Consider the following 24,051-nt stretch of genomic DNA (forward strand, 5'->3'; position numbering starts at 1 on the left):
TGGAGTCTGGCCTTGGATTACCGTCAGGTGCTTTTTCCCCTGACAGATGGCCGCAAGACAAGTGCAGAAGGGTGGATTCCCCTTCAGAGAGTGGCTTATTACTGATGCTTTGTAGGTCCTCTCTATAGCAGACCCTGGGAGTACTGATACCTCCTCCAGTAATCCGAGGATGGCAAGTACTAAGAAGCCTGCTCGAGCCTTTCCTTTGCATGATTTCATCCAAGAGCTTATCATGGCTCAATGGGCTGACCCCGGGGGCCTTTGAAAGTTGCCAGGGCTATGGGGCAATTATATCCTCTAAGTGATGAGCATTTGGCGTGCCTAGCAGTGCCTAAAGTGGATGCCCTGGTCATGGCTGTGACAAAGAAAACTACCCTCCCAGTGGAAGGAGGAGTTGCCCTGAAGGACATGCAGGACCGTCGCCTGGAGGCAGCTATGAAACGGTCCTTTGAAATTTCAGGCCTATCCTTACGGGCGTCTGCATGCAGCTGCTACGCTGCCCGAGCCTGCCTCGCTTGGTTACAACAGGCAGTGGAACAGCCTGGAGATGGAGCAGGAGCCCCTTTCGGAGGTGGCACAATGGATGGAGTCGGCCTTGTCATTTTTGTCTGACTCCCTTTATGATCTGGTCAGAGCTTTGGCTAAACAGATGGCTGTAGCGGTGGCGGCTCGCTGTCTTCTGTGGCTACGGCATTGGGCAGCTGACATGGCCTCTAAGCAAAGGTTGGTGAAGTTGCCCTTTCAAGGCCTTCTCCTGTTTGGTGAGGAATTGGAGAAAATTGTGAAAGGCCTGGGGGATGCCAAACCCCAGCGCTTACCCGAGGGTAGGCCACGGCCTTCTTCCAAGGGTCAGGCGGTTCACTCGTCTTACAGACCTCGCTTCCGTGAAGCTAGAAGGTACTGCCCGGGGCGTTCTGCTGGGTTCACTTCGTGTGCCTGTTTTCAGCAGAGGAACTCCTTTCGCTCGGACAAACGTTCCGCAGCAGCAGACTCAAGACCTGGAGTTCAAGGGCGACCCTCTTGATGATGGTGCTCCGGCCCCCACCTTGATTCCTGTGATAGGAGGACGACTTTCCCTCTTTCTCGAGGAGTGGGCCAAGATTACCTCAGATCAGTGGGTCTTGGACCTGATCAGAGAAGGCTACAGAATAGAATTCAATGCCCCGATAAGAGACATGTTTGTGGAGTCCCGATGCGGTTCTGCCACCAAACGGGTGGTGGTAGAGGAGACCTTGCAAGCCTTGATTCATATAGGGGCGGTTTCCCCCGTGCCTCCTGCCGAATGCGGCTCTGGCCGTTACACAACAAAAATGGGGTAGAGAGGGCCCAATGTCAAGAGATTAGTCACCACGCATAAGGGTAAGATGCTCCAGAAAACCTTTATTAGGACCCAACACGGTCCGTGTTTCGGCTACATCAGCCTTCTTCGGGGGTCTTTGCCAAATGAGAGCAAGGAGGATTACATATTCTGGTACAGCAGTATCACGTTCAGTGAAATCAAAATAAGTTGATCATTCTCTTCCTCTGATATTACTCAGTCAAGAAACTGTGGACATTTCCAGGAAATGCTTTCTACTTCGCTACCGTTGACAGCCAACCACACCTCCCTTCCTGATTTCTGCGCTTAACTCTCGCGATTACCGGGAAGGGAAATGTGTACGTTTTACGTCACACCCTGTAAACCAACCACTGCTTCCGGTTCTGCAGTCAGTGACTACAATTACGCATGAGCATTGTTAGCGTTGTTCTATCCCAACAACGCTAACAATGCTCATGCTTCTGGCCTTTCAATTGACCCCGGAAAGATTGGCTGTCAGAGTTCTGTCAGACAACACGACAGCAGTGGCCTACATAAATCGCCAAGAAGGCACTCAGTGCATAGCACTAGCAGCGCAGGCCGCGCAGATTTGCCACTGAACCGAGCTTCATTTGCAGTTTCTGTCAGCAGCTCATATTGCTGCTACTACTACTACTATTACTACTTTTGCAGGTCAGAGCAACGTGCAAGCCGATTATTTGAGCAGGAATCAGATCGACCCAGCGGAGTGGGAACTTGCAGATGAAGTATTCCTGCAGATATGTGCCAAATGGGGAAAGCCCGTAATGGATCTTATGGTGTCAAGCACAAATGCCAAAGTCCCGTGCTTCTACAGCAGACAGAGAGATCCTCGCTCAGCAGGGTTGGATGCCTTGGCTCAACTCTGGCCTCAGGGCCTCCTGTATGTGTTCCCTCCGTGGCCCTTGATAGGGCGAGTACTCCTGCGGATTCGGCTCCACCAAGGAGAGGTGGTTCTCATTGCTACGGATTGGCCCAGGAGGCCGTGGTATGCGGACCTCCGGCGGATGCTGGTAGAGAGGATCCCCTGCCGTTACCTCTGGTACCGAACATGTTGTCACAGGGCCCGGTGACCGTGGCGGACGCCTGCCGCTTTGGTCTTACGGCATGGCTATTGAGAGGGCGCAATTGAGAGACAAGGGATATGCCAGTAAAGTCATTTCCACTCTGCTACAGGCCTGCAAGTGTTCCACTTCCGTGGCTTATGCCAGGATTTGGCGCCAATTTGAGGCTTGGTGTGCTTCTAAAGCGATTACAGCCATGCGGGCTTCTGTCTCGCCGATACTTGACTTTTTGCAGGATGGTTTACAAAAAGGCTTGGCCTATAATTCCCTGCGTGTTCAAGTGGCAGCCTTAGCATGTTTTCGAGGGAAGGTCACTCACCTCTCTCTGGCTGCTTGCCCGGATGTGACACGGTTTCTTAGAGGGGTGCTTCGGCTCCGTCCTCCCGTGCGGGCTCCGTGTCTGGCCTGGAACCTGGGGTTAGTTTTAAAGGCCCTTCAGTGTTCACCCTTTGAGCCGCTTAGGCGAGCTTCGGAGAAGGATGTGACCTTAAAGACGGTCTTTTTGGTGGCCGTGACATCGGCGAGACAGGTATCTGAGCTCCAGGCGCTGTCCTGTCGAGACCCATTTCTGCATTCTCAGAGTCCGGAGTAATGGTACGTACGGTGCCTTCCTTCATGCCTAAGGTGGTTTCAGCGTTTCACCTAAACCAGCCTATTTTCCTGCCCTCCTTTTCTAAAGAGGAGTTTCCAGAAGCCTATGGGCAGTTGCACCGTCTGGATGTGCGAAGGGCTCTGTTGCAATATTTGCGCATGTCAAATGCCTTCAGGACCTCTGACCATCTTTTTGTTCTTTTGTCAGGTCCGCGCAGAGGGTCTCCAGCGTCTAAGGCCACTATAGCCTGTTGGCTCAAAGAAGCTATCTTTTCAGCATATTTGCTGTCTGGCTGGCCTCCGCCTGAAGCCTTTAAGGCACATTCCACAAGGGCAATTACCTCTTCTTGGGCTGAAACTGGAGCACTCGCTCTTCAAGAGATATGTAGTGCAGCTACTTGGGCTTCTAAGCTCTCGTTTGCCCGACATTACAGGCTGGATGTGGCTGCCAGGAGAGACGCGCATTTTGGAGCACAAGTGCTGGCACAGTGGTGTGGCTTGTTCTCACCCTATTTAGGGATTGTTTTGATACATCCCACTCGTAAAGGATTCATCTGCTTGATGACAAGGAAGGGAAAATTAGGTTCTTACCTTGGTAATTTTCTTTCCTTTAGTCATAGCAGATGAATCCATGAGCCTACCCTCAGTAGTTCATTATGTGATTTATGTTACTTTTATGTTCAGTTTTTCCTATAGATATGTTCCCTCATTGGGAGAAGTTGGAAAACAGTCTTCAGGATTTCTGTTCAGTTACAGGAGGATGAGTTTATTCCCTCCTTTGAATTATAGCTCCAGTTTTGGGGCGTTCATCCGCTGTGAGGAAAGTTCATGTTATTTTGCTTTGCGGTGTAACACTGCTTTGGAAGCTTCAAATACTGAAGAGGCAGATGGAGCTAGCTGGCCAAGAGGCACTATGGTTTTTCAGTGCTCTCTATCTCCCCCTGCTGGTTGATGGACACAACCCACTCGTAATGGATTTATCTGCTATGACTAAAGGAAAGAAAATTACCAAGGTAAGAACCTAATTTTCCCGTAGCAGTCTTCAGCGTTCCACCCCTGGCCTTTCTCCATTGTTGAATATATCTCGAGAATATCTTGTCTCTTTGTTCTATATTTATGGCCATTTATTCTGCCTTTGCTTTTGCTTTTCTGATATCTGTTTCTTTCAGCTTTACTTGATACTCCTTTCTGTATTCAGTTTGTGATGCTTTATGTTTTGTAAATGCTAGACCTCTTTAGCTCTTAGTTTGTGAGACACCTCCTTGGAAAACTGTAATGGTTTTATTTTTATTTAGTTTCTTAAACATAGATCTGAAGCCATTTTATAGCTCCTTTCAGTTTGGTCCACTGTCTTCCACTTTCCTTATTTTCTCCCACCCTGCCAACTCTTTCTTCTGTTATTGCCTCATTTTACCAAACTTGAAATGTTTGAAATCCAGTAATTTGAGTTACCTGGTGTGTCTAGATACTGGTTTAGCTTTTAAATCCAGATATTGGACATGCTGTATCCATTTGTTTGTGTTAGATCAAGTGCCACCCTTTCCATCATGGGTTCCATCACCATTTGCCTTGAGCTCCTTGAAAATCGTCTAAGATCTCTTTATTTCAGATTTTGCAGATGGGGGTACCCCAGTCAATATTTGATGTTGAAATCATCTAACAATGCCTCCCCTTTTCATTACAAACTTCTGGATATCTCTTCGTAGATCTCAGTTTAACTAATAGTAGCCTGAAGGCAATACCTGAGTAGATGTACGTACCATTTTCTCTCCACAAGACAATCCAGAATGCTTGTTCCTTTCTCTATGCCCTCTGTATTTCATTTGTTTTGTTATCATTCTTGGAAATAAAGTGCAATCCCTCCCCATTTTTGATCTGTATCCCTCTGAAGCAGATCGTAGCCGGGTATGGTATAACCCATTCATGGGACCTGGTGAACTGCTTTGTAACAGTAACACTATCTAAGTTGTTCTCCAGCATTAGGGCTTTAAGATCTGCAATTTTATTACTTATGTACTCATTACTTTCCAGCTATTTTGAGTTGTCTTATGTTCTATTTATTTTATTTTTGTTACATTTGTACCCCGTGCTTTCCCACTAATGGCAGGCTCAATGTGGCTTACATATTGTATACAGGTACATATTTGTACCTGGGGCAATGGAGGGTTAAGTGACTTGCCCAGAGTCACAAGGAGCTGCCTGTGCCTGAAGTGGGAATCGAACTCAGTTCCTCAGTTCCCCAGGACTAAAGTCCACCACCCTTACCACTAGGCCACTCCTCCACTCTATCTAGCCTTGTGCCTCTTCTTTGTATTGTAGCAAATGAGTGAGTTACCGGGATGGTTTCCTTGGCTATGTTCTCTACTGCCCTCACACTTTTGCAGAGGGGTGTGGCATCCCAGACTCATATTTCCACATGTCTCCACCATTGTTTAGGATAAACACCTGAAAATGTTCTGCATGAAGTTTTCACTCAGAATCTTTCTTTCTGTCACAGAAAGATGTAGAATACTATCCAAAATGTTCATGTCCCTAAGAGGAAGAGATGTTTCAGACACAGACAAACCAGTATTCTGTTCTACCAACAAAAGTGAACAGACAGGTGATCACAACCCATTTGTGATTAATTATAGGTAATCACTATTCAATAATTGACTTTTGTTATAGACTGGAGACCATAACTACATTGAATTGCTAGAACTGAACTTCATCAAACAGCATTCTTTGTTGCTGTTGGAATTTGTGCTGTAACACCACAGGGCTGGTTGTGCATACCTGCCACAGGCGTATATTTGAAATTGTTACATAAATCTGTCTACTGTCTAGTGTTCACACCAAATCCCAACATCAATATTGTTAGTGCTCAACTACAAAAATGCTAATGTTTATAAAAAAAATCATGCAAAAATGTAGACCATTTCTACAATATAGTCTTTTGTTTTTTCATATTGTAAAGTTTTTCTCAGGTGAATACATCAGCTTTTAATGTTCTATTTTTTGCAAGGGCCCTGTGGCAAATAACACATTAATAATGTTAGTGTGCTGTTAAATGATTCATTGTATGCTGTTATTGGGCTTTTGTTTTTGAAGGCCAGAGGAAAGCTTGCACATAAACACAGATGTTCAGAAATAGTGTCAATCATTTTGATATTAAAACAAAAATACTTTTGTATGTTAGCGTTGTTAGTTTTATATATACATGCCCTATGTGTGTTTATAGTACTCTTTTATTTATTTATAATTATATCTCTCATATTGAACAGTTTAGAATGTAAAACATTTTCTGCATATTTTAAATAGGTACAAATGCCTCTGCATTTGACCAGCTTGTCCTGACACTGGCATGGGATAGAGTGGACATTGCGAAGAACCATGTATTTGTTTATGGGCAGCAATGGCTGGTATGTGTATGAATTTCACCTTAAATCGTAAAAACAAAAGTAAAAATGCATGTAAGAGTGAAGAGAGCGCACTAGATAGTTTACATATGAGATGTACAGTTTCTTTGCATAAGGTTGGAAGTGTATTTATTTATTATTTATTGCATTTGTTATCCCACAAGTATTCGTTAGATCTTTAAGTGAAACAATATTAATATTTAAAAGCTCTGTTTAACTCTGTACGGTGTCATGGGTGCAAGTTGATATAAGAGGCCATACTTATACTGTGTACTCCAAATTTGCTTTTTCTGAAGGAAACAAATAATGGAGTTAGTGTTTCAAGATGCAAGCATTCATCGCTGAGTTTTAATCTTAAAAAATTATTTGACTACTGAGGTTGTTATTACCCTGCTACTGAAGGCAGGAGATGTGGAGAAACAGGAACACTTTTTTTTTTTTTTTTATGCCTGTGACCTGTAATGTCTTTTTTTTTCCCCCTCCTTCAATATATTTCCATTGTTTGGCCAGCAGGTGGTGTCTGTCCTCTGCAGTATAGCTGTAGCAGAGGTCTGTTTTCTTTCTAGCTTACCTTCCCCCACAGGAAAAAAAGGAAAACCCCAAGGGGAGAGTAACCTGCATTGCCATTGGCTAGAAAAAAACCTTAATGTTAGTGCTCTGGGCCCTGATGCCTAAGATCTAGCTAGGTTGTGCTGCTGAAAAATTTATCCAGTCAGAGTGAGAGTGTGGAGAGTGAAGACCTCTGCACTGAGACCCTGTTCAAATCCTATGAGTAATTAATTTTCCTGAACTCCCTAGGTACTACTTAGGTAGTAAGACCGTGTTTAGTTAGTTTAATGTTGATTCCTGTTATTTATTTGTTTGCTGTTTACACATTTTTCCCCATTCACTGTTCTACCTTTTTATGATAATAAACCTAATAGTTTGCTAATGTAGCTCTGTTGCCCTGTACTGACGAAGAATCATGGTGGTTTGTGTTTTCAGATTGTGGGACCTCTGGGAGTGTGGCCCCTGTGTCCTTAGAAACCCACTGGGGAAATAACTTGCGAGTGGGAGACTCACCCAGAGGCAAGCAGAACCCAGTCAGTGGGTGGAGGGTATACCAATATAGGAGCAGGTGCGTAGGTACGACTGAGTTTGGGCAGTGGGTGGGATAGATCCTCCAGGTGGCTACAGGGTTAACCCCAGGTGGGTGCTAGGGGTTGTCCTTAGGTGTCATGTGATTTGGGGTAATACTTTATTTTTCACCGTTCTCATTTCAAGCTTTTACTTTAGAAATTGTGTGGCTCCTTTACTATAGGCCTGTACCAAGCTCTGCCCACTTCACCACTGCCAATGAGAGGAGATGGTGGGCTAGGAGCAATTTTTGTTCCCCATCATATTTATGCCCTGTGTGGCTTCATCACCTGCAGAGCACTTGGTATGGCACTTCTTTACTATTCCTTGGAAAAGGAAAAAAACAGCGGTGACAAGAGGAAGACACTGATGCCACTAGTGTTCCAAACAAAATAGTTTTATTTCAATCCAGATGTTGAACAAACTATGGTGACCCAATACAGCTATGTTTCAGCTGAATATCCTGCCTCGGGTATCTAAATTAATAAACATACAAAACATGTAAACTATTAACTGAAAAGACAACCTTTTGTTAATAGGCTGCAGATAGTGAGGTGTGATTAACAACTCTTGAATATGTGTTAAGCATACCTGTGCTATTTGCAGCAGTGACAGCACTCATGGGCTGATGATCCAACCTAACAGTGCTACAGCCAATTAGTGCCGGACTAGTGCTGGTGTTAATCTGCTTAGAATGTTCAGAGGGCTGAAACAACAGCTGCACCAAAGATTAAAGCAAATTGCATTTAAATGTAGTCAAATGGATATAAATGAGGTCATTTGCTATTCCTTCCCAATGCTTATAAAACAGTGCACAAAACAACCCTTTCTTTACTGCTGGAAACGTAATACCAGCTCAGAGCTGGCATTGGGATGTAGCTTAATGTATTTCTTTCTTTCTTCCTAGCTCTCAACCTTCAATTTCAGAAGTGGAAGGAAGTCTTTGCAAGCCTTTAAGGGCTGGGAGTGAAAAACAAATGTGTGCGGGTCCAAGCAAACCTGAAAGTGAAAGCGCAAGTTGGTGCCTGTTTTCGGCATTTAAATATAAGCCCTTCAAGTGAAAAAAATTAGAAAAGCCTATATTTAAAGGCACAGAAGAGTGGAGCTGACGTGTGTGTGTGCTTCACTTCCTGGTTTGCTTGGACATGCACACACGAGTTGTGCTTACCACAAAACTTTTCCTTCGCATGTGCAAGACATGTTCCTCCCCCTTACGTTTGGTCTCACAGCTCACATATATTTGCATACCATTAGTGTTGAGCATTGGTGATCTAAGTTTTGGTTCTGTTCTATATAGCGTGGGAGTTCCACTCATCGGCCTATCAGTAATTTAACTGTGTGCTAACTGCTAATGCTGTCCATTCTCATAGCCCTCCCATTTTACACACTTCCTGCTACATGGTAACTGTTACTGTGTGCTAATTCCCATATTAACCTGTCATTGCACTTTAGTAAACAGGCTACTAAGTCAGTTTCTTAATTATACATTAGGTATTAGTACTGTATGCCTGTTCTGGTTAAATAACAGCAGTCAGTGGATTAAGTATTTTGCTTTATGGAAGATTATTTTATTAATTCTTTACTATTTAGCAAGACATCACCACTTTGTGTTGCTTGTAAATTAGTTGATCCATACGTTGATTACACTTCTAAGAGATTAATACATCATCCTTGTGTTTGCAATTCCATGCTTTGTGACATATAATGGTACTTACACAATAGATGACTCAGTTCTATTAATCTAGTAGTCATGTTTTACAACCATGAACTAGTGAATGTTAGTGCTAATATGTTAAGCAACTCTGCCTTCCAGCTGTGATCCTAGTATGTACTTAATGCTATTCATACTTTACACTGAAGGTGTTGAAATTCTGGCATCCAGTAGGTGCATGTCTATGGAATCTTAGCTGTTAAGCCATGGGAGGTAATGTTTCTTGGCCAGGTTGGAACATGGTGATAGGAAGAACCAAAAGCTGAGGTTGGTGGTAGGGCATAGGTTGTTTATGTAAGGGGAAGGTAAGAAACTAGAGGGAAAAAACTGGTGAGATGAATGAATGTAAGGGCTGGGGGGAGGCATAAGAGCCAGCTTTGAGGGCACCAGTGAGTTCTGAGCACTCCAGTATTGAGCAAGCTCCTTTATTATGTCCAGGGAGGGACAATTGTTTTTTTTGGCACCCTCAATAATTCTGAAATGTTGGCACCAATGAGGGAGGGGAACCCAGAACTGCACAACTCCATCCTCCTCCAAAAGTATAGAAAGTAAAAAAAACATGCTCTTAAACTCAAAATTTCACATTAATGCTTCTAGTAAGCAAAAAAAAAAAAAGTATTAGTGCAATAAATAGGGGGAATAATCTGTCAGCAAAAAATGATGAATTTAAAAAGTGAAAAAGAGAGATTATTTTTATTGTCTGCTGGATACTTTGGTGCTTAGGTTTTCTAAATATTTTTGTATCCCTGTATGTAGTGTTTTTGTCTCTAGGAATTTAAATTGTAAATTTAGGCTTATTTTCAAGCTAATTAGGGACTTCAGGAGAGTACTAAAAAATTCTTTGTATTTCAGTAGTTTTGTGTGACAGAATTCAATTTTAGGTATATTTTTAGGTGGACTTTCATATCTCGCATGACATTCATCATTTCCAGCTGTCACACTTTCAGTCCCCGTCATCCTCCCAAGCAGTCTCACTTCCCACCCTGTCTTTTGCCTCTCTTTCCTCCCACCGTGTCATCAGTTTTATCTTCTCACCCTGTCCTCAGCATCTTCCCTTCTCAATCTCCCATATTGAGGGTCCCTTTTACAAAGTTGTGGGATGGCTAACGCTTGCCAAATTGGCACGACTGCCAGGGTAGTGCGTTCATCCCGCGGTAATTTTGAGGTTGGTGTGCAGCAAATCCTGCAGTAGAAAATATTCTTCTATTTTCTTTTTTTTAAGTTATAGAAGACTTTTTATTGTAATTTGAGAGCAGCAACAAAAATGTAACGAAGTAAAAGCTATACACTTTTGCAAGAAAACACAGACTTACTCTAATACATAATGCTGCCTAACTATGAAAGAATCATAGACCTTATAGTAAACTCTCAAAACAAACGGAGAATCGTAACAATGAACTCCTGAAATTTTTAGTTGTATATTATTTTGGTATTCCCCCCTAGATTACCCCTCCCCCCCCACTCTTTCCCTGTACAACAAAATAGATGCCAGAAAAAGCACCAAGAAAGCCCCAAACAAAGGAGAAGAAAAAAAGAAGAGAGAAGAAAAAAAAAAAGGGGGGGGGGATTTAAGTATACAGTACATCTATCTCTCCACCTCCCTTCAACCTAAGATTAGCAATACAACTAATGTGAAATAAAGGGTTCCCAAATAGTTTCCCATTTGGATAATTTTTTGCAACACAGGGCCAAAAGCTTTTCCATTTCACATATATACTACAGTTTGTTTAACTATTTTACCAAAGAAGGAACACCCGGGGACCTCCAATGGGCAGGCAGAGTAACCCTGGCTGCTGACATGGCATGGCGGACCAATAGGGACTGGGCCGCAGTAAGACCAGGAGGTTTTTTTAGGAAAAAGAAAACATTTCAGGAGACCACTTAATAGGTTTAGAGAGCCATCTCTGGAGCCTATACTGCACCACCTTCCAGAAGGCTCTGACCTTAATACAGGACCACCAGAGGTGTCCCATAGTACCCTCCTGCCCACAGCCTCTCCAGCACAGTGAAAACACTGTAGGAAAAATATGGTGAAGACGAGCGGGGGTCAGATACCACGTATATAAAACTTTTACTGCATTTTCCTTAAATGGTATAGATACAGAAATCCCGGACAAATCCCATACCAGAGAATTCCAATTGTCATCACCCAATGCCACCCCTAACTCCCGGTGCCAATGCGTTCGATGCTCAGCCAGGACCTGCACCTGTCTAGGCTGATAAATGTACAAACAAGTAATCAACCCCCTCGTCCCCTTAGAGTCTTTGCACAGGTCCTCCAAATAAGAGTCATCGCGCAAAACCTTTGCCTTAATTTCTGCAGCAGAGAGGAAATGCTTCACTTGAGTGTAAGCGAATATATCCTTGGGAGAAATATCATAAGTATCAGTTAAAGTTGTGAACAAAATGAAGACACTGTCGTCAAAAAACTGACCCCAAGTCTTCAACCCCACTGAAAACCACTTTGTAAAAGTCCCCTGAACCTGGCCCGGAGGGAATAGTGGATTGTTAAGTAGCGGAGTAAGTTTTGATAAAACCAAGTCCTGTTTAACAAATAACTTATCCCAGTAATATAGGGTTGTCAAAATTGAGGGACAAATCCCCCGGCCTAACAATCTAAACCTCCGGGGAAGCCACATCAATGAACTTAACTGGCGCGAACCTACCGCATATTGTTCCAAGCCAATCCACCTTTTATGTGAACTCGTGTGATACCACTCAATGGCTGCCTGCGCCTGAGCTGCCTTGTAATACCAGAACACGTTTGGAACACCCATCCCACCCAGTTTATGCTTGCGGTACAGCAACATTCTGGAAAGACGCGGCTTCTTATTAGACCATATAAACCGAATAAGACGATTTTGGATACCTGATAAAAAGGAACGCGACAATTGCAAGGGGAGGACCTGAAATAGATACATCAAACGTGACAGTACGTTAATTTTTAAAGTAGCTACCCGCCCAAACCACGATAACTCAATGAAGCCCCAAGCCTCCAAGTCCTTATATATGTCCCTCAAAAGAGGGGGATAAATAGCCGAGAATAAATCGGAGAATTTGGTGGTAAGGAAAATCCCCAAATATTTAAGACCCCTGGTCACCCATCGAAAAGGAAAAGCTTCTTGTAGAGAAGATAGAATCTGACTAGATATACCAATCGCTGTGGCCTCCGACTTAGACATATTAAGCTTGAAACCGGAAACAGCAGAATAGTCCACTAAGAGCTTGATCAAATTAGGCATGGAGAGCAAAGGTTTTGTCAATGAGAGTAATATATCATCAGCAAACATGGCCAACTTATACTCCTGGGCACCCACCCCAAGCCCTGAGATATTAGGGTTGTCCCGGATCGCAATAGCTAAAGGCAAACAGCATAGGCGAAAGCGGACAACCTTGCCAAGACCCCCTGGATAAAGGGAACATGGGTGAATTTCCTCCATTAATACGCACACACGCTCTAGGAGAATGGTAAAGAGCTTGAGTCCAAACTCTAAAGCCCCGTCCAATCCCCATCCTCTCCATGACATTGATCATAAAGGACCAATGAACATGATCAAAAGCCCCAGCATCTAATCCCAAAAGGCATGGGGGGGGGGGGGGGGGTCCTGGACTCAGTAGCTATGTGCAACAAGTTAACCATGCAGCGAACATTGTCTTTTGCTTGCCGGTGGGGAACAAACCCAACCTGATCCGGATGAACAAAATCAGGGAGGACTATAGCCAAGCGATTCGCTAAAACTTTAACTATAATTTTAACATCGGAGTTAAGAATGGAGATGGGGCGATAGGAGGCACAATCTACCTTGTCTTTTCCCGGCTTGGGAATAACCGCTATCCAAGCCTCCATCATCGAGGGTGGAAGGGCCTGACCTTCCTGTACACCAGTTATAATCTCAACTAAGAGAGGAGCCAATTCCCCCCTGAATGCCCTGTAGAAGTCATTCGGCAACCCATCCAGACCCGGTGCCTTCCCAGTTGGCAAATCCTTTATGACTGTAACAACTTCATCTACTTTAATAGGGCCATCAAGCAAGGCGCACTGTTCATCTGTCAATGTTGGAAGGTTTTGTGAGGAGAGGAAGGTCTCGATAGCCTCTTCCTGAATGGAGGTGTCTGCTGAGTATAAAGACTCATAAAAGGTTTGAAAGCGCTGGCGGATCAAAGAAGACTTAGTCAGCACTGTACTCTTACCATCACCAATCTTCAGAATAGTACGGACAAACCTCTGCTGACACAGTCTGAGCTAATGAGCGACCAGGTTTATTGTGGTTAAAATACTTATTCAATAGGTGTTGACCTGTTACAAACTGTAACTGCTCCGAGTAGTTGTTATCCAATTTAAGGCGAATGGCTTGAATTTGCCTCAAGATCGACACTGAGCGCAAGGCTTTATGTTGTTCCTCCAGATAGGACAGCTGAGAAATACATTGAGCAATCACCTGTCTCCTAGCCCTAGCCTGTTTACTAGCATGTTTTAAAAAGAACCCCCTAGTTACAGCTTTTAATGCATCCCAAATTATCCCTATGGATGGACCCGAATTCAAATTGAGATCTAAATATTCCCTCAGGAGAGTTCTGTATTCAGCTATCAATTTCTCATCCCTTAGCAAAGAGACATTGAGGGTCCACCTAATGTCCCTATCTGCCTCATAAAAAGATGAGAGATTAAGCCAAATGGGGGAATGGTCAGAGATAGTTATAGAACCAATACCTGAGGAGTATCCACCTTGGGACAAAGATACGTCAAGGAGTAGATAATCAATGCGAGAGTAAGAGTCATGCGAATATGAATAAAACGAGTCATCCCTATCCCCAGCGTGTTGTAGGCGCCACACGTCACACACAGCTAAAGATTTAGCCATGTCCTTCAATGACTTAGAGTTTGTAATGTCAGGCCAGGAAGCTGCCCCCGATTTATCCAAAGCTGGATCCAACGTTGCGTTAAAGTCACCGCCCACCACTAATTTGCCAAAAGGTTCCGCTTGCACTACCTTGACAACCTTAACAAAAAATTCCCCCTAAGATTCATTAGGTGCATAAACAACCATCAATGAAAAAGCAGAATTGTTCAGTAACACATGTAAAAGCATAAATCGTCCCTCCGGGTCACGTTTAACCTTCTGAACCTGGACCTGCAATGAGGAGTGAAATAAGATTGCAACCCCTCGCTTCTTTGAAGCATCAACAGCGGAGGCACAGTAGACAATTGGGTAATGATGTTGAGTCAGGAATTTCTCATGTTCCCTTTTTAAGTGGGTCTCCTGCAAAAATACCACATGAGGAGAATATAGCCCCAAATCTTGAAATAAATTTTTACGCGTTTGAGGAGAATTAAGACCCTTGACATTGTAAGTCAAGAACTTGAGATCAGCACTCACTGATTACACATTAAATAGAACAGAGACCTAGAAATAACTGGGATCCATGCACCCCCAAACCAGCTGGAGGGAGATGAGAGGCAGGCAAGCTGTAATAGGGGGAAAGAAAAATAAAAAGAGAAAAAAGGGGGGGGGACCTCTTCACCCCACCCCAAACCCCCTGCACCCCACTCACCCAACTAGACAAGGGCCCGAACCACCCCCTAACTAGGATCATTGGAAGAAAAGACGCCCCAATCCTGAAACAGCCTCCAAGACCCACCCCCCTGCCAATCCCCACTACTCCAATAATACACCTCCCCCTCGAACAACACTTATATTAATCACCCGCTCCACCCTCCTCCCCCAGGAACCCCGTCAAACATCCCATAAATTTGTGCAAAGTAAGAACACTAGCCCCCAATAACTAAGCATATAAGACCATGCGTATGCATAACCCTGAGCACAGGTGGAAAGGAATCTGTAAAAATAATCTCATCAGCAAGACAGTTGGACCCCTCAAGTATCCTTCGGGGTGCTCTTGGACTTGGTGGAAACTCTCTTCCACTGTTGAAGTTTCGCCCGAGCTATTGGGACCGGGTCCACAGATAGATGCTCAGTAGTCATCAGTCCTTCACCATGTAAACCCTTCCAGACCTCAGGTAGAAGTCTGAGCCTATGCAGCTTCCCTCCCACCGTGAAGCAAAGAGCAAAAGGAAAGGACCAACGGTAAGGAATCTTATTTCTGTTTAATATGTCCAGAGCAGGTTTCATCCCCCGGCGCTGAGCCAAAGTTAGCTGAGAAAGGTCTTGAAAGAAGCAGCATAAGGAGTGTCAAAGCAAATGCAAGGCGCAGATAAAGAAGGCCAAGAGGGATTACGAAAAAAAGATAGCATTAGAGGCAAAAAAGCATAGTACATTTTTTTTTCGGTATATTAAAAGCAGGAAGCTGGCAAAAGAATCGGTTGGGCCGCTGGATGACCGAGGGGTAAAAGGGGCGATCAAGGAAGACAAAGACGTAGCGGAGAGATTGAATGAATTCTTTGCTTCAGTCTTCACCGAGGAAGATTTGGGTGGGATAACGGTGTCGGAAATGATATTTCAAGCGGACGAGTCGGAGAAACTTACTGACTTCACGGTAAACCTGGAAGACGTAATGGGGCAGTTCAGCAAACTGAAGAGTAGCAAATCTCCTGGACCAGATGGTATTCATCCTAGAGTACTGATACTGGAGTGGAGGAGTGGCCTAGTGGTTAGGGTGGTGGACTTTGGTCCTGGGGAACTGAGGAACTGAGTTCGATTCCCACTTCAGGCACAGGCAGCTCCTTGTGACTCTAGGCAAGTCACTTAACCCTCCATTGCCCCATGTAAGCCGCATTGAGCCTGCCATGAGTGGGAAAAGCGCGGGGTACAAATGTAATAAAAAGAATAATAAATAGAACTGAAAAATGAGCTTGTGGAGCTACTGCTAGTGATATGCAATTTATCTTTAAAATCGAGCGTGGTACCGGAAGATTGAGGGTGGCCAATGTAACGCCCATTTTTAAAAAAGGTTCCAGGGGAGATCTGGGAAATTATAGACCGGTGAGTCTGATGTCGGTGCCGGGGAAAATGGTAGAAGCGATTATTAAAAACAAAATTACAGAGCACATCCGAGGACATGGATTACTGAGACCGAGTCAGCACGGCTTTTGTGTGGGGAAATCTTGCCTGACCAATTTGCTTCAATTCTTTGAAGGAGTAAACAAACATGTGGACAAAGGGAAGCCGGTTGATATTGTGTGCCTGGATTTTCAAAAGGCGTTTGACAAGGTACCTCATGAAAGGCTACAGAGGAAATTGGAGGGTCATGGGATAGGAGGAAAAGTCCTATTGTGGATTAAAAACTGGTTAAAGGATAGGAAACAGAGAGTGGGGTTAAATGGGCAGTATTCACAATGGAGAAGGGTAGTTAGTGGGGTTCCTCAGGGGTCTGTGCTAGGACCGCAGCTTTTTAATATATTTATAAATAATTTAGAGATGGGAGTAACTAGCGAGGTAATTAAATTTGCTGATGACACAAAGTTATTCAAAGTCGTTAACTCGCGACATGATTGTGAAAAATTACAGAAGGACCTTATGAGACTGGGAGACTGGGCGGCTAAATGGCAGCTGACGTTTAATGTGAGCAAGTGTAAGGTGATGCATGTGGGAAAAATGAACCCGAATTATAGCTACGTCATGCAAGGTTCCACGTTAGGAATTACGGACCAAGAAAGGGATCTGGGTGTCGTCGTCGATAATACACTGAAACCTTCTGCTCAGTGTGCTGCTGCGGCTCGGGAGCGAATAGAATGTTGGGCATTATTAGGAAAGGTATGGAAAACAGGTGTGAGGATGTTATAATGCCGTTATATCACTCCATGGTGCGACCGCACCTTGAGTATTGTGTTCAATTCTGGTCGCCGCATCTCAAGAAAGATATAATGGAATTGGAAAAGGTGCAGCGAAGGGCGACTAAAATGATAGCGGGGATGGGACGACTTCCCTATGAAGAAAGACTAAGGAGGCTAGGGCTTTTCAGCTTGGAGAAGAAACGGCTGAGGGGAGACATGATAGAGGTATATAAAATAATGAATGGAGTGGAACAGGTGGATGTGAAGCGTCTGTTCACGCTTTCCAAAAATACTAGGACTAGGGGGCATGCGATGAAACTACAGTTTAGTAAATTTAAAACAAATCGGAGAAATGTTTCTTCACCCAACGCGTAATTAAACTCTGGAATTTATTGTCGGAGAACGTGGTGAAGGCGATTAGCTTGGCAGAGTTTAAAAAGGGGTTGGACGGTTTCCTAAAGGACAAGTCCATAAACCGCTACTAAATGGACTTGGGAAAAATCCACAATTCCAGGAATAACATGTATAGAGTGTTTGTACGTTTGGGAAGCTTGCCAGGTGCCCTTGGCCTGGATTGGCCGCTGTCGTGGACAGGATGCTGGGCTCGATGGACTCTTGGTCTTTTCCCAGTGTGGCATTACTTATGTACTTCATTGTAATCAATATGTGGAACCTGACGAGTTCACTGCAGGATTTGATCTTTCGTAATATAGGAAGCGAAACAAGCAACAATATCGTTTGGCCTATTGTCCACTCTTTTCCCTAAGGCTCGGTAAGCTCGTTCCACCGCAGTATTCTCTGAGCCCAAGAGTTTGCTACAAAGCAGCTTAACCACCAATACAGCATCTTCCTTATCTCCCACTTCAGGGACACCTCGGAATCAGAGGTTATTCCTTCTCCCCCGATTTTCCTGATCGTCCACTTTATATTGTAATTTGTCCAAATGCTCAAGGAGCTTAGAAATTTTTGATTCAGCTCCATTCAGCTGCTCGCTCTGTTCGTCAACTCGAGCCTCAAGGTCCTCCACACGCCCCCCCCCCCCCAGCTCATGCAAGTTCACACTGAGAATGTCCATGCGGTCAAGGATTTCCTCCTTAGAGGACTTAATTTCTTCTTGGATAGCCGCTAAGCATTTTGCTAGCTCTTTCGAAATGCCTCGTTTTACAGAGGCGCTGCCAGTTTCTGTAGTGGACATTGCAGAATCAGAGTCTGAATGCGACGCGCGAACTGAGGAAAGCACATGGCGCCCCGAGGCCTTTCCGGCTTGCCGTGCTGACTGGCGCTCACTCTCCCGCGTGGTCGAAGACATCGCTCCCACAGCAAACCAGCACAGGGAAGTCTAACACCTTCCAACACAGCGGATTGCCAACTTAAGAACCAGGTAATGCTGTTTTTCGCTAATTAAAGGCAGGGGTATGGCGAAGCTCCAAACTCAGGCAGCCATTCAAGTGTGTGACGTCACTTTCTTCCAATATTCTTCTATTTTCTACTGCAGGGGGGCCGGCGGTAATCGGCAGCACAGACACATTGGCGCGCGCACACTGCATGGTTATTGCATGGGTAATGCATGAGCCCTTATCGCTAGGTCAGTGGCTGGCAGTAAGGGCTTAGGCCATAAATAGGCACATGCTAATTTTAATTTTTGCGCATGCCCGTTTCCCAGCCCATTAAAACATGACCTTTTTCCCAGCTACGGTAAAACGTGGCCCAGCGCACATCAAAAAGACACACCCACACAACCGCAGGCCACTTTTTACTGTGGCTTTGTAAATGGACCCCTGAGTCTTTTCTATCTTAGCCCCTTCTGTACCCCCCCCCCCCCCCCACCTCACCTCTGAGAAGATCATTGCTGCTTAAAAAAAGAAAAAATGCTTCTCTGTGTCTTCACTCTGGGGCTTTTTGTAGATTTGAATTGTTTAGTACAGGAATTCCTGTACTAGTTTTATTTTTTTAAAATCTTGCAAGACATGTGACAGCCTGACCAGTGTAGGAGTTCCTACACCTCATGGCTTAAACCTAGTAGGAGCCACACAATGAAGAGGAGTGCTTGGGTTTTTGTTGCTGTGGCAGTCAGAGTGGAGAGGGAAATGAGCAGATGTTAGGTTGCTATTCTTACAGCCAGAGGGCATCAATGTCATTGAAATGCCCAAAAAGCATGATTTTGAGGTTTTGGCTATAGTCGATTACCCTACCTGCCCATTGGAGATGGTTTTGTTAAGATTTTCCAGTTATAATTAAAACTTAGAAACCTTAGATGTATATAATTGATGGTCAGTTTTTTTTTTTCCCACCAATGCTTTGAATAACTCACTATGTACATTATTCTTAGGTTGGATCCCTGGAGCAAGCTATGTTGGATGCCCTTGTCATGGACAGGGTTTCATTTGTAAAACTTCTTATTGAGAATGGAGTAAGCATGCACAAATTTCTTACAATTCCCAGGCTGGAAGAACTTTATAACACAGTAAGTGTAAGGCTGCAATTTTGAATGACATCTGTAAGTAGCATAGTAAATTTTGATTAAATGAGAATTGTTATGATCAGTGGTGTTTTTCCTAACAAAAAAGTTGTCAGAACTCAAGATGCAGAGCCATCTTTTAAAGGGTGAGATGATTACTGAGGGGCTTGCCCTGCAACCTGCCACTTAATCTATGAAAAGGCAGCATTGCAAATATTACACCAGTCCTTAGAACACAACTCTTAATGGAAAAAGAGAAAAATCCAGGTTCCTATAAGTCCCTGCATAGAAACCACATACTTGCAAAAATACATTACTTTGGTCATAACATTCAGAATGTGGATAGTACCTTACCAACTACAGTATGTCTGCATATTAGAAATAGAGATGTACGGACAAAAATTGAACTGGAAACCCCAAGAAGCTGGATTCTGCCTGCAGTACAATAGCAGAGAAAGAGAAACAAAAATATTTTTTTCCTGTTCTTTGCAAAAGACAAAGGTATCTGAGATGCTGCACATTCAGATCTGCAAAGCTGGAATATTTAAATCAATAAATTCAAAACTAAAAGAAAAAATATATGCCCATCTTTATGGTCTAGACAGTTCAGCCCACATTTTGTAGGAACTGAGCTATTATGTTCTGCTTCTCCTTTGGGGGTACAGTACTCTCTCTGAGTGCATTTGAGGTATGCAGAGCTTGGGCTTTTTTATTCATGCTTGGGGACCTTGGGCCAGTTTTAGCAGGCAATGAAAAAGAACCTGAAAAAAAGACCTGTTTGACTGTCGTAAAATAACAGAATGTGAAAGCTGGAAGGCTCCAAATTTGTAAATATACTGTTGACTGTATTAATTTTAGCTCCATTTTGTCCAGCCACATGGATCACTGGACGTGATTATCTTGTTTTTGTGCATAAGTTGATGCATCAATTCTAATTTTCACTTTTTCTTTCTTCCTGTGAATCATATGATGTTGACAAGTCTTGTATTTCTCACTGCAGTCTTACATGTTAAACATACTTAAAAAAAAAAAAAACACCCAGTAAATAGGAGGACATCAAAGTATGTCAGAGTATATCTGAACTCACTATTGAGCAAAGCTAACATCATAAACAACAAAAGCATATGAACCTAGAGGTACATATTATAGTTAGTGAACCCTGATTGAGGTTTTCTAATTATTGCCCCACCTTCCTCATAAGGTTTAAAATTAATAATTTTAAGGATTTTTTCCCTTTAGGAAAAAGAATACTTTTATAGTGTAGTTGAATAATTATATTATCAATCTTTATCATTATTCTTTCTATGCAGAAACAAGGCCCAACTAATCCAACACTCTTTAATCTTGTGCGAGATGTCAAACAGGTAAATCTCTGTTTTATGATTACTGTAAATGTTGATCTTTACTACTAAACTGTATAATCAGACTGTATTCTAGAAGAATATGGATTGGGAGGTAGATAGATGTAAATAATTGATCTCTGCCCAATCAATGACGATCAGTTCTGGCAGAGCCTCTTGGGTACTGTCAAGGAAGTGAATGTAGCACCTGCCTGTGATGTGGCTCTGTTGAATGTGAAAGTATAAGGCCTTAATAAGGTGCAGGATACACTGGTTAGACTGAGGGCTGTGGCAGCTAGACCTGTATGGGCAGGGTATTGGAAATAGTCTGGCACCACTGATACAAGTCTGGCACCACTGATACAAGGGGTACAAGAGAATTTTGGAACTTTTGTGCAGTGTATCAGTTTACATCACTAAGGCACAACAGGTCGCAGCAATTTGAGGAGATGTGGGATTGCTACCTGGATTGGCTTAAACAGAGTACTTCTGAGTGGAAACAAGGGGCTTAGTAGGTGCACTGAGCAGTTTAAAGCATTGTGTATCTGATTGTTATGACTGTAAGCAGTTGGGGAGGGGCATTAAGGGAGAGGGGCAGGGGGTATAGAGATATAATATGAATGACAGACACTGGACTAAGAGATGGATATGAAAAAAAGACGGGTGGGGGGATTATATTATTTGTTAGCATTTTAATGTGGTGTGACTGGCATGCTGAAGGAACAACTGCATGTCAGTTAGTTGTAACTGGATAAAACTAAACTGTTAAAAATAGAGAAAGATGACTAAATGAATTTAAGCATTATTTTGTTATGTAAGATGCTTAATGTGTCACTGTATTGTAGCAGACTCTGAAGTTAGGTTTTTGTAATCCAAACTAGCTAGCATTGTTTATCCTTTGTAGAAAAAAAGTTTTATATAGTAGCTCATCTATAAGAGGGAAATATATTAAATAATGTGTCTTCTATAAGTTTAATTTTTATTATAAAATTTTGACATTCTCTTCTAGGTGCTTTTCTTTTCTTTTAGTTGACTAGGACTGTGCTGCTCAAACAATATTCCTCAGCACTCTGATGAGCCATGCTGGTGGCTGCCCCAGTATGATCCTTCACTATATCTTATGCCCTGACAGTTGGACATTGTCCAAAAACTCTTGTTTGCTGCTTCAGTGCCTCCATTCTGTCCCCCTGGGAGGCTGGAGTAGGAACTTATATAGTAGCAATTAAAAGCCCTCCTTCTTGTCCATCTACATTTGCCTGGAGGACACAGCCCATCTCTGATGATCTGTATCTGCTTCAGCTGAAAGGGAGAAGGTGGGGGGAGTCATCAGTTTCAGATGAGGTATGGCAGGGTGTGAGTGGTCAGGAAACTTAAATGTCAGTGAGAGCTAGGGAAAATCAGTAAGGCAAGCTATGTCTTATTGAGAAAGGAGAGAATGGAGCATACCAGGGATTATCAGGGGATGTGGGGAGAGTTTTCCATGATTAATGGAGGGAAAAAACTTTGCCCTCTATCCTAGGTTTGGTCTTCTTATCCCTGACCTTCAGAGAGGTTCCAGGAAGAAGTGTAAGAAGAGACCAGGAAAGGGGTAAGGGAGAGCAGACTAGGAATAGAGTGGGAGAGAGATTTGGGGATGGGAAAAGGCTGGGAACTGAGGGAGAAAGAATGGGAATATAGATAGAAGGAAGGAAGAGTAGATGACTTAGGGTGGTAAGGAGGGTGCAGAAAGACCAAGCATTGGGTAGGCTGACAGAAATCCAACCCGTCCCCACCCATCCCCGCTGGAATCTAACCCATCCCCATCTGTCCCCGTAGGGAATCTAACCCGTCCCCATCCGTCCCTGCAGGGAATCTAACCCATCCCCACAATAATTTAATGGTACGTAAAAAAATTCCTGTCTGCTCTCTGGGTTCGAGCCCCACAGCATTGCAGGCAATGAAGGAACGGAATTGGAAGTTGGAACATGCGCACATCTAAGACTTCTCTGATTCACTGGCACTGTATGCTAAGAGATCGCAAAATGCACACGCCAGTAGGTCAGGTGACATATGATGTTTGTGCCTGTTCGTGCCTATGTCAGAGCTGAGGTCTGCACATCAGCTTGGGAGTAGAGAGGATTAATAGTAACATAGTAAATGACGGCAGATAAAAACCGGAACGGTCTATCCAGTTTGCCCAATAGACATAATCACTATCAATTAATGATTAAATCAACAATGAATATAATGTTATATACTTGATTATGGTCTTTCTGTGGTGTTTCTGGGACATAGACAATAGAAGTCCTCGGGACACACCTAGTCAGTCAGGTTTTCAGGATACCCACAATGAAATATGCATAAGATCAATTTACATGCACTACCTCCATTGTATGCAAATTTATCTCATGCGTATTCATTGTGGGTATCCTGAAAACCTTGCTGACCAGGTGTTCCCCAAGGACTGGATTGAGAACCCCTGGCTTAAAGTAAATTATATTCTCTGAGGACAAGCAGGCTGCTTGTTCTCACAAGTGGGTCGACGTCCGCGTCGGCCCAGGAAATGGCAAATTTTCCACAGTAAAATTAAAAAAGTTTTACCAGAGTGTTCTGGCGCGCGAACAGCGTTGCGTAAGCGTGGCTCTTCAGTTCTTTTTTGGCCACGACGAGATGACAGGAGTTTTCTGCTCTCCTCGTTTTTGGCCCAGGAACAGAGTCTGACGACTTTTTTCTTTCTATTTCTTTTATTATTTTGTCATTTTCTTAAAAAAGAAAAAAAATTTACTCCCATAGTCTTTTTTAGTTTTTTGCCTATTTTAAAGTTTCCTCTCTTTTCGACGTGGCCGGCCTTTTAGCCGCGCGGTCGGGTTTTTCCCTTTTTGTGCCCTTTATTTTTTTTGGCACGATCGCGTCGTTTAATTTCGCCGAAGCCATTTTTCCTTCCATGTCATCGAAGACACCCAGTGGCTTCAAACATTGTACTCTGTGCAACCGGACCATCTCAGGTACCGATACCCACGCTTGGTGTATCCAGTGCCTAGGGCCCGACCATAGCCCAGCCGCTTGTAGAATGTTGGGTATTATTAGGAAAGGTATGGAAAACAGGTGTGAGGATGTCATAATGCCGTTATATCGCTTCATGGTGCGACCGCAACTTGAGTATTGTGTTCAATTCTGGTCGCCACATCTCAAGAAAGATATAGCAGAATTGGAAAAGGTGCAGCAAAGGGCGACTAAAATGATAGCGGGGATGGGATGACTTCTCTATGAAGAAAGACTAAGGAGGCTAGGGCTTTTCAGCTTGGAGAAGAGACGGCTGAGGGGAG

The 24,051-nt window shown here is 43.5% G+C and overlaps 1 protein-coding gene across 1 annotated transcript in view; it reads left to right on the forward strand.

Annotated features, from left to right (window-relative positions):
* Positions 1 to 24,051, forward strand: part of TRPM7 (transient receptor potential cation channel subfamily M member 7) — a 397,085-nt gene that overhangs the window by 142,865 nt on the left and 230,169 nt on the right. Inside the window, exons 11-13 of the mRNA XM_030189594.1 lie at positions 6,292 to 6,392; positions 19,278 to 19,412; positions 20,717 to 20,770. Coding sequence (XP_030045454.1) covers positions 6,292 to 6,392; positions 19,278 to 19,412; positions 20,717 to 20,770 — 290 coding nt within the window. The remainder of the gene's footprint in view (positions 1 to 6,291; positions 6,393 to 19,277; positions 19,413 to 20,716; positions 20,771 to 24,051) is intronic.

The sequence above is a fragment of the Microcaecilia unicolor genome, chromosome 1, assembly GCF_901765095.1.
Source record: "Microcaecilia unicolor chromosome 1, aMicUni1.1, whole genome shotgun sequence".
NCBI lineage: Eukaryota > Metazoa > Chordata > Amphibia > Gymnophiona > Siphonopidae > Microcaecilia > Microcaecilia unicolor.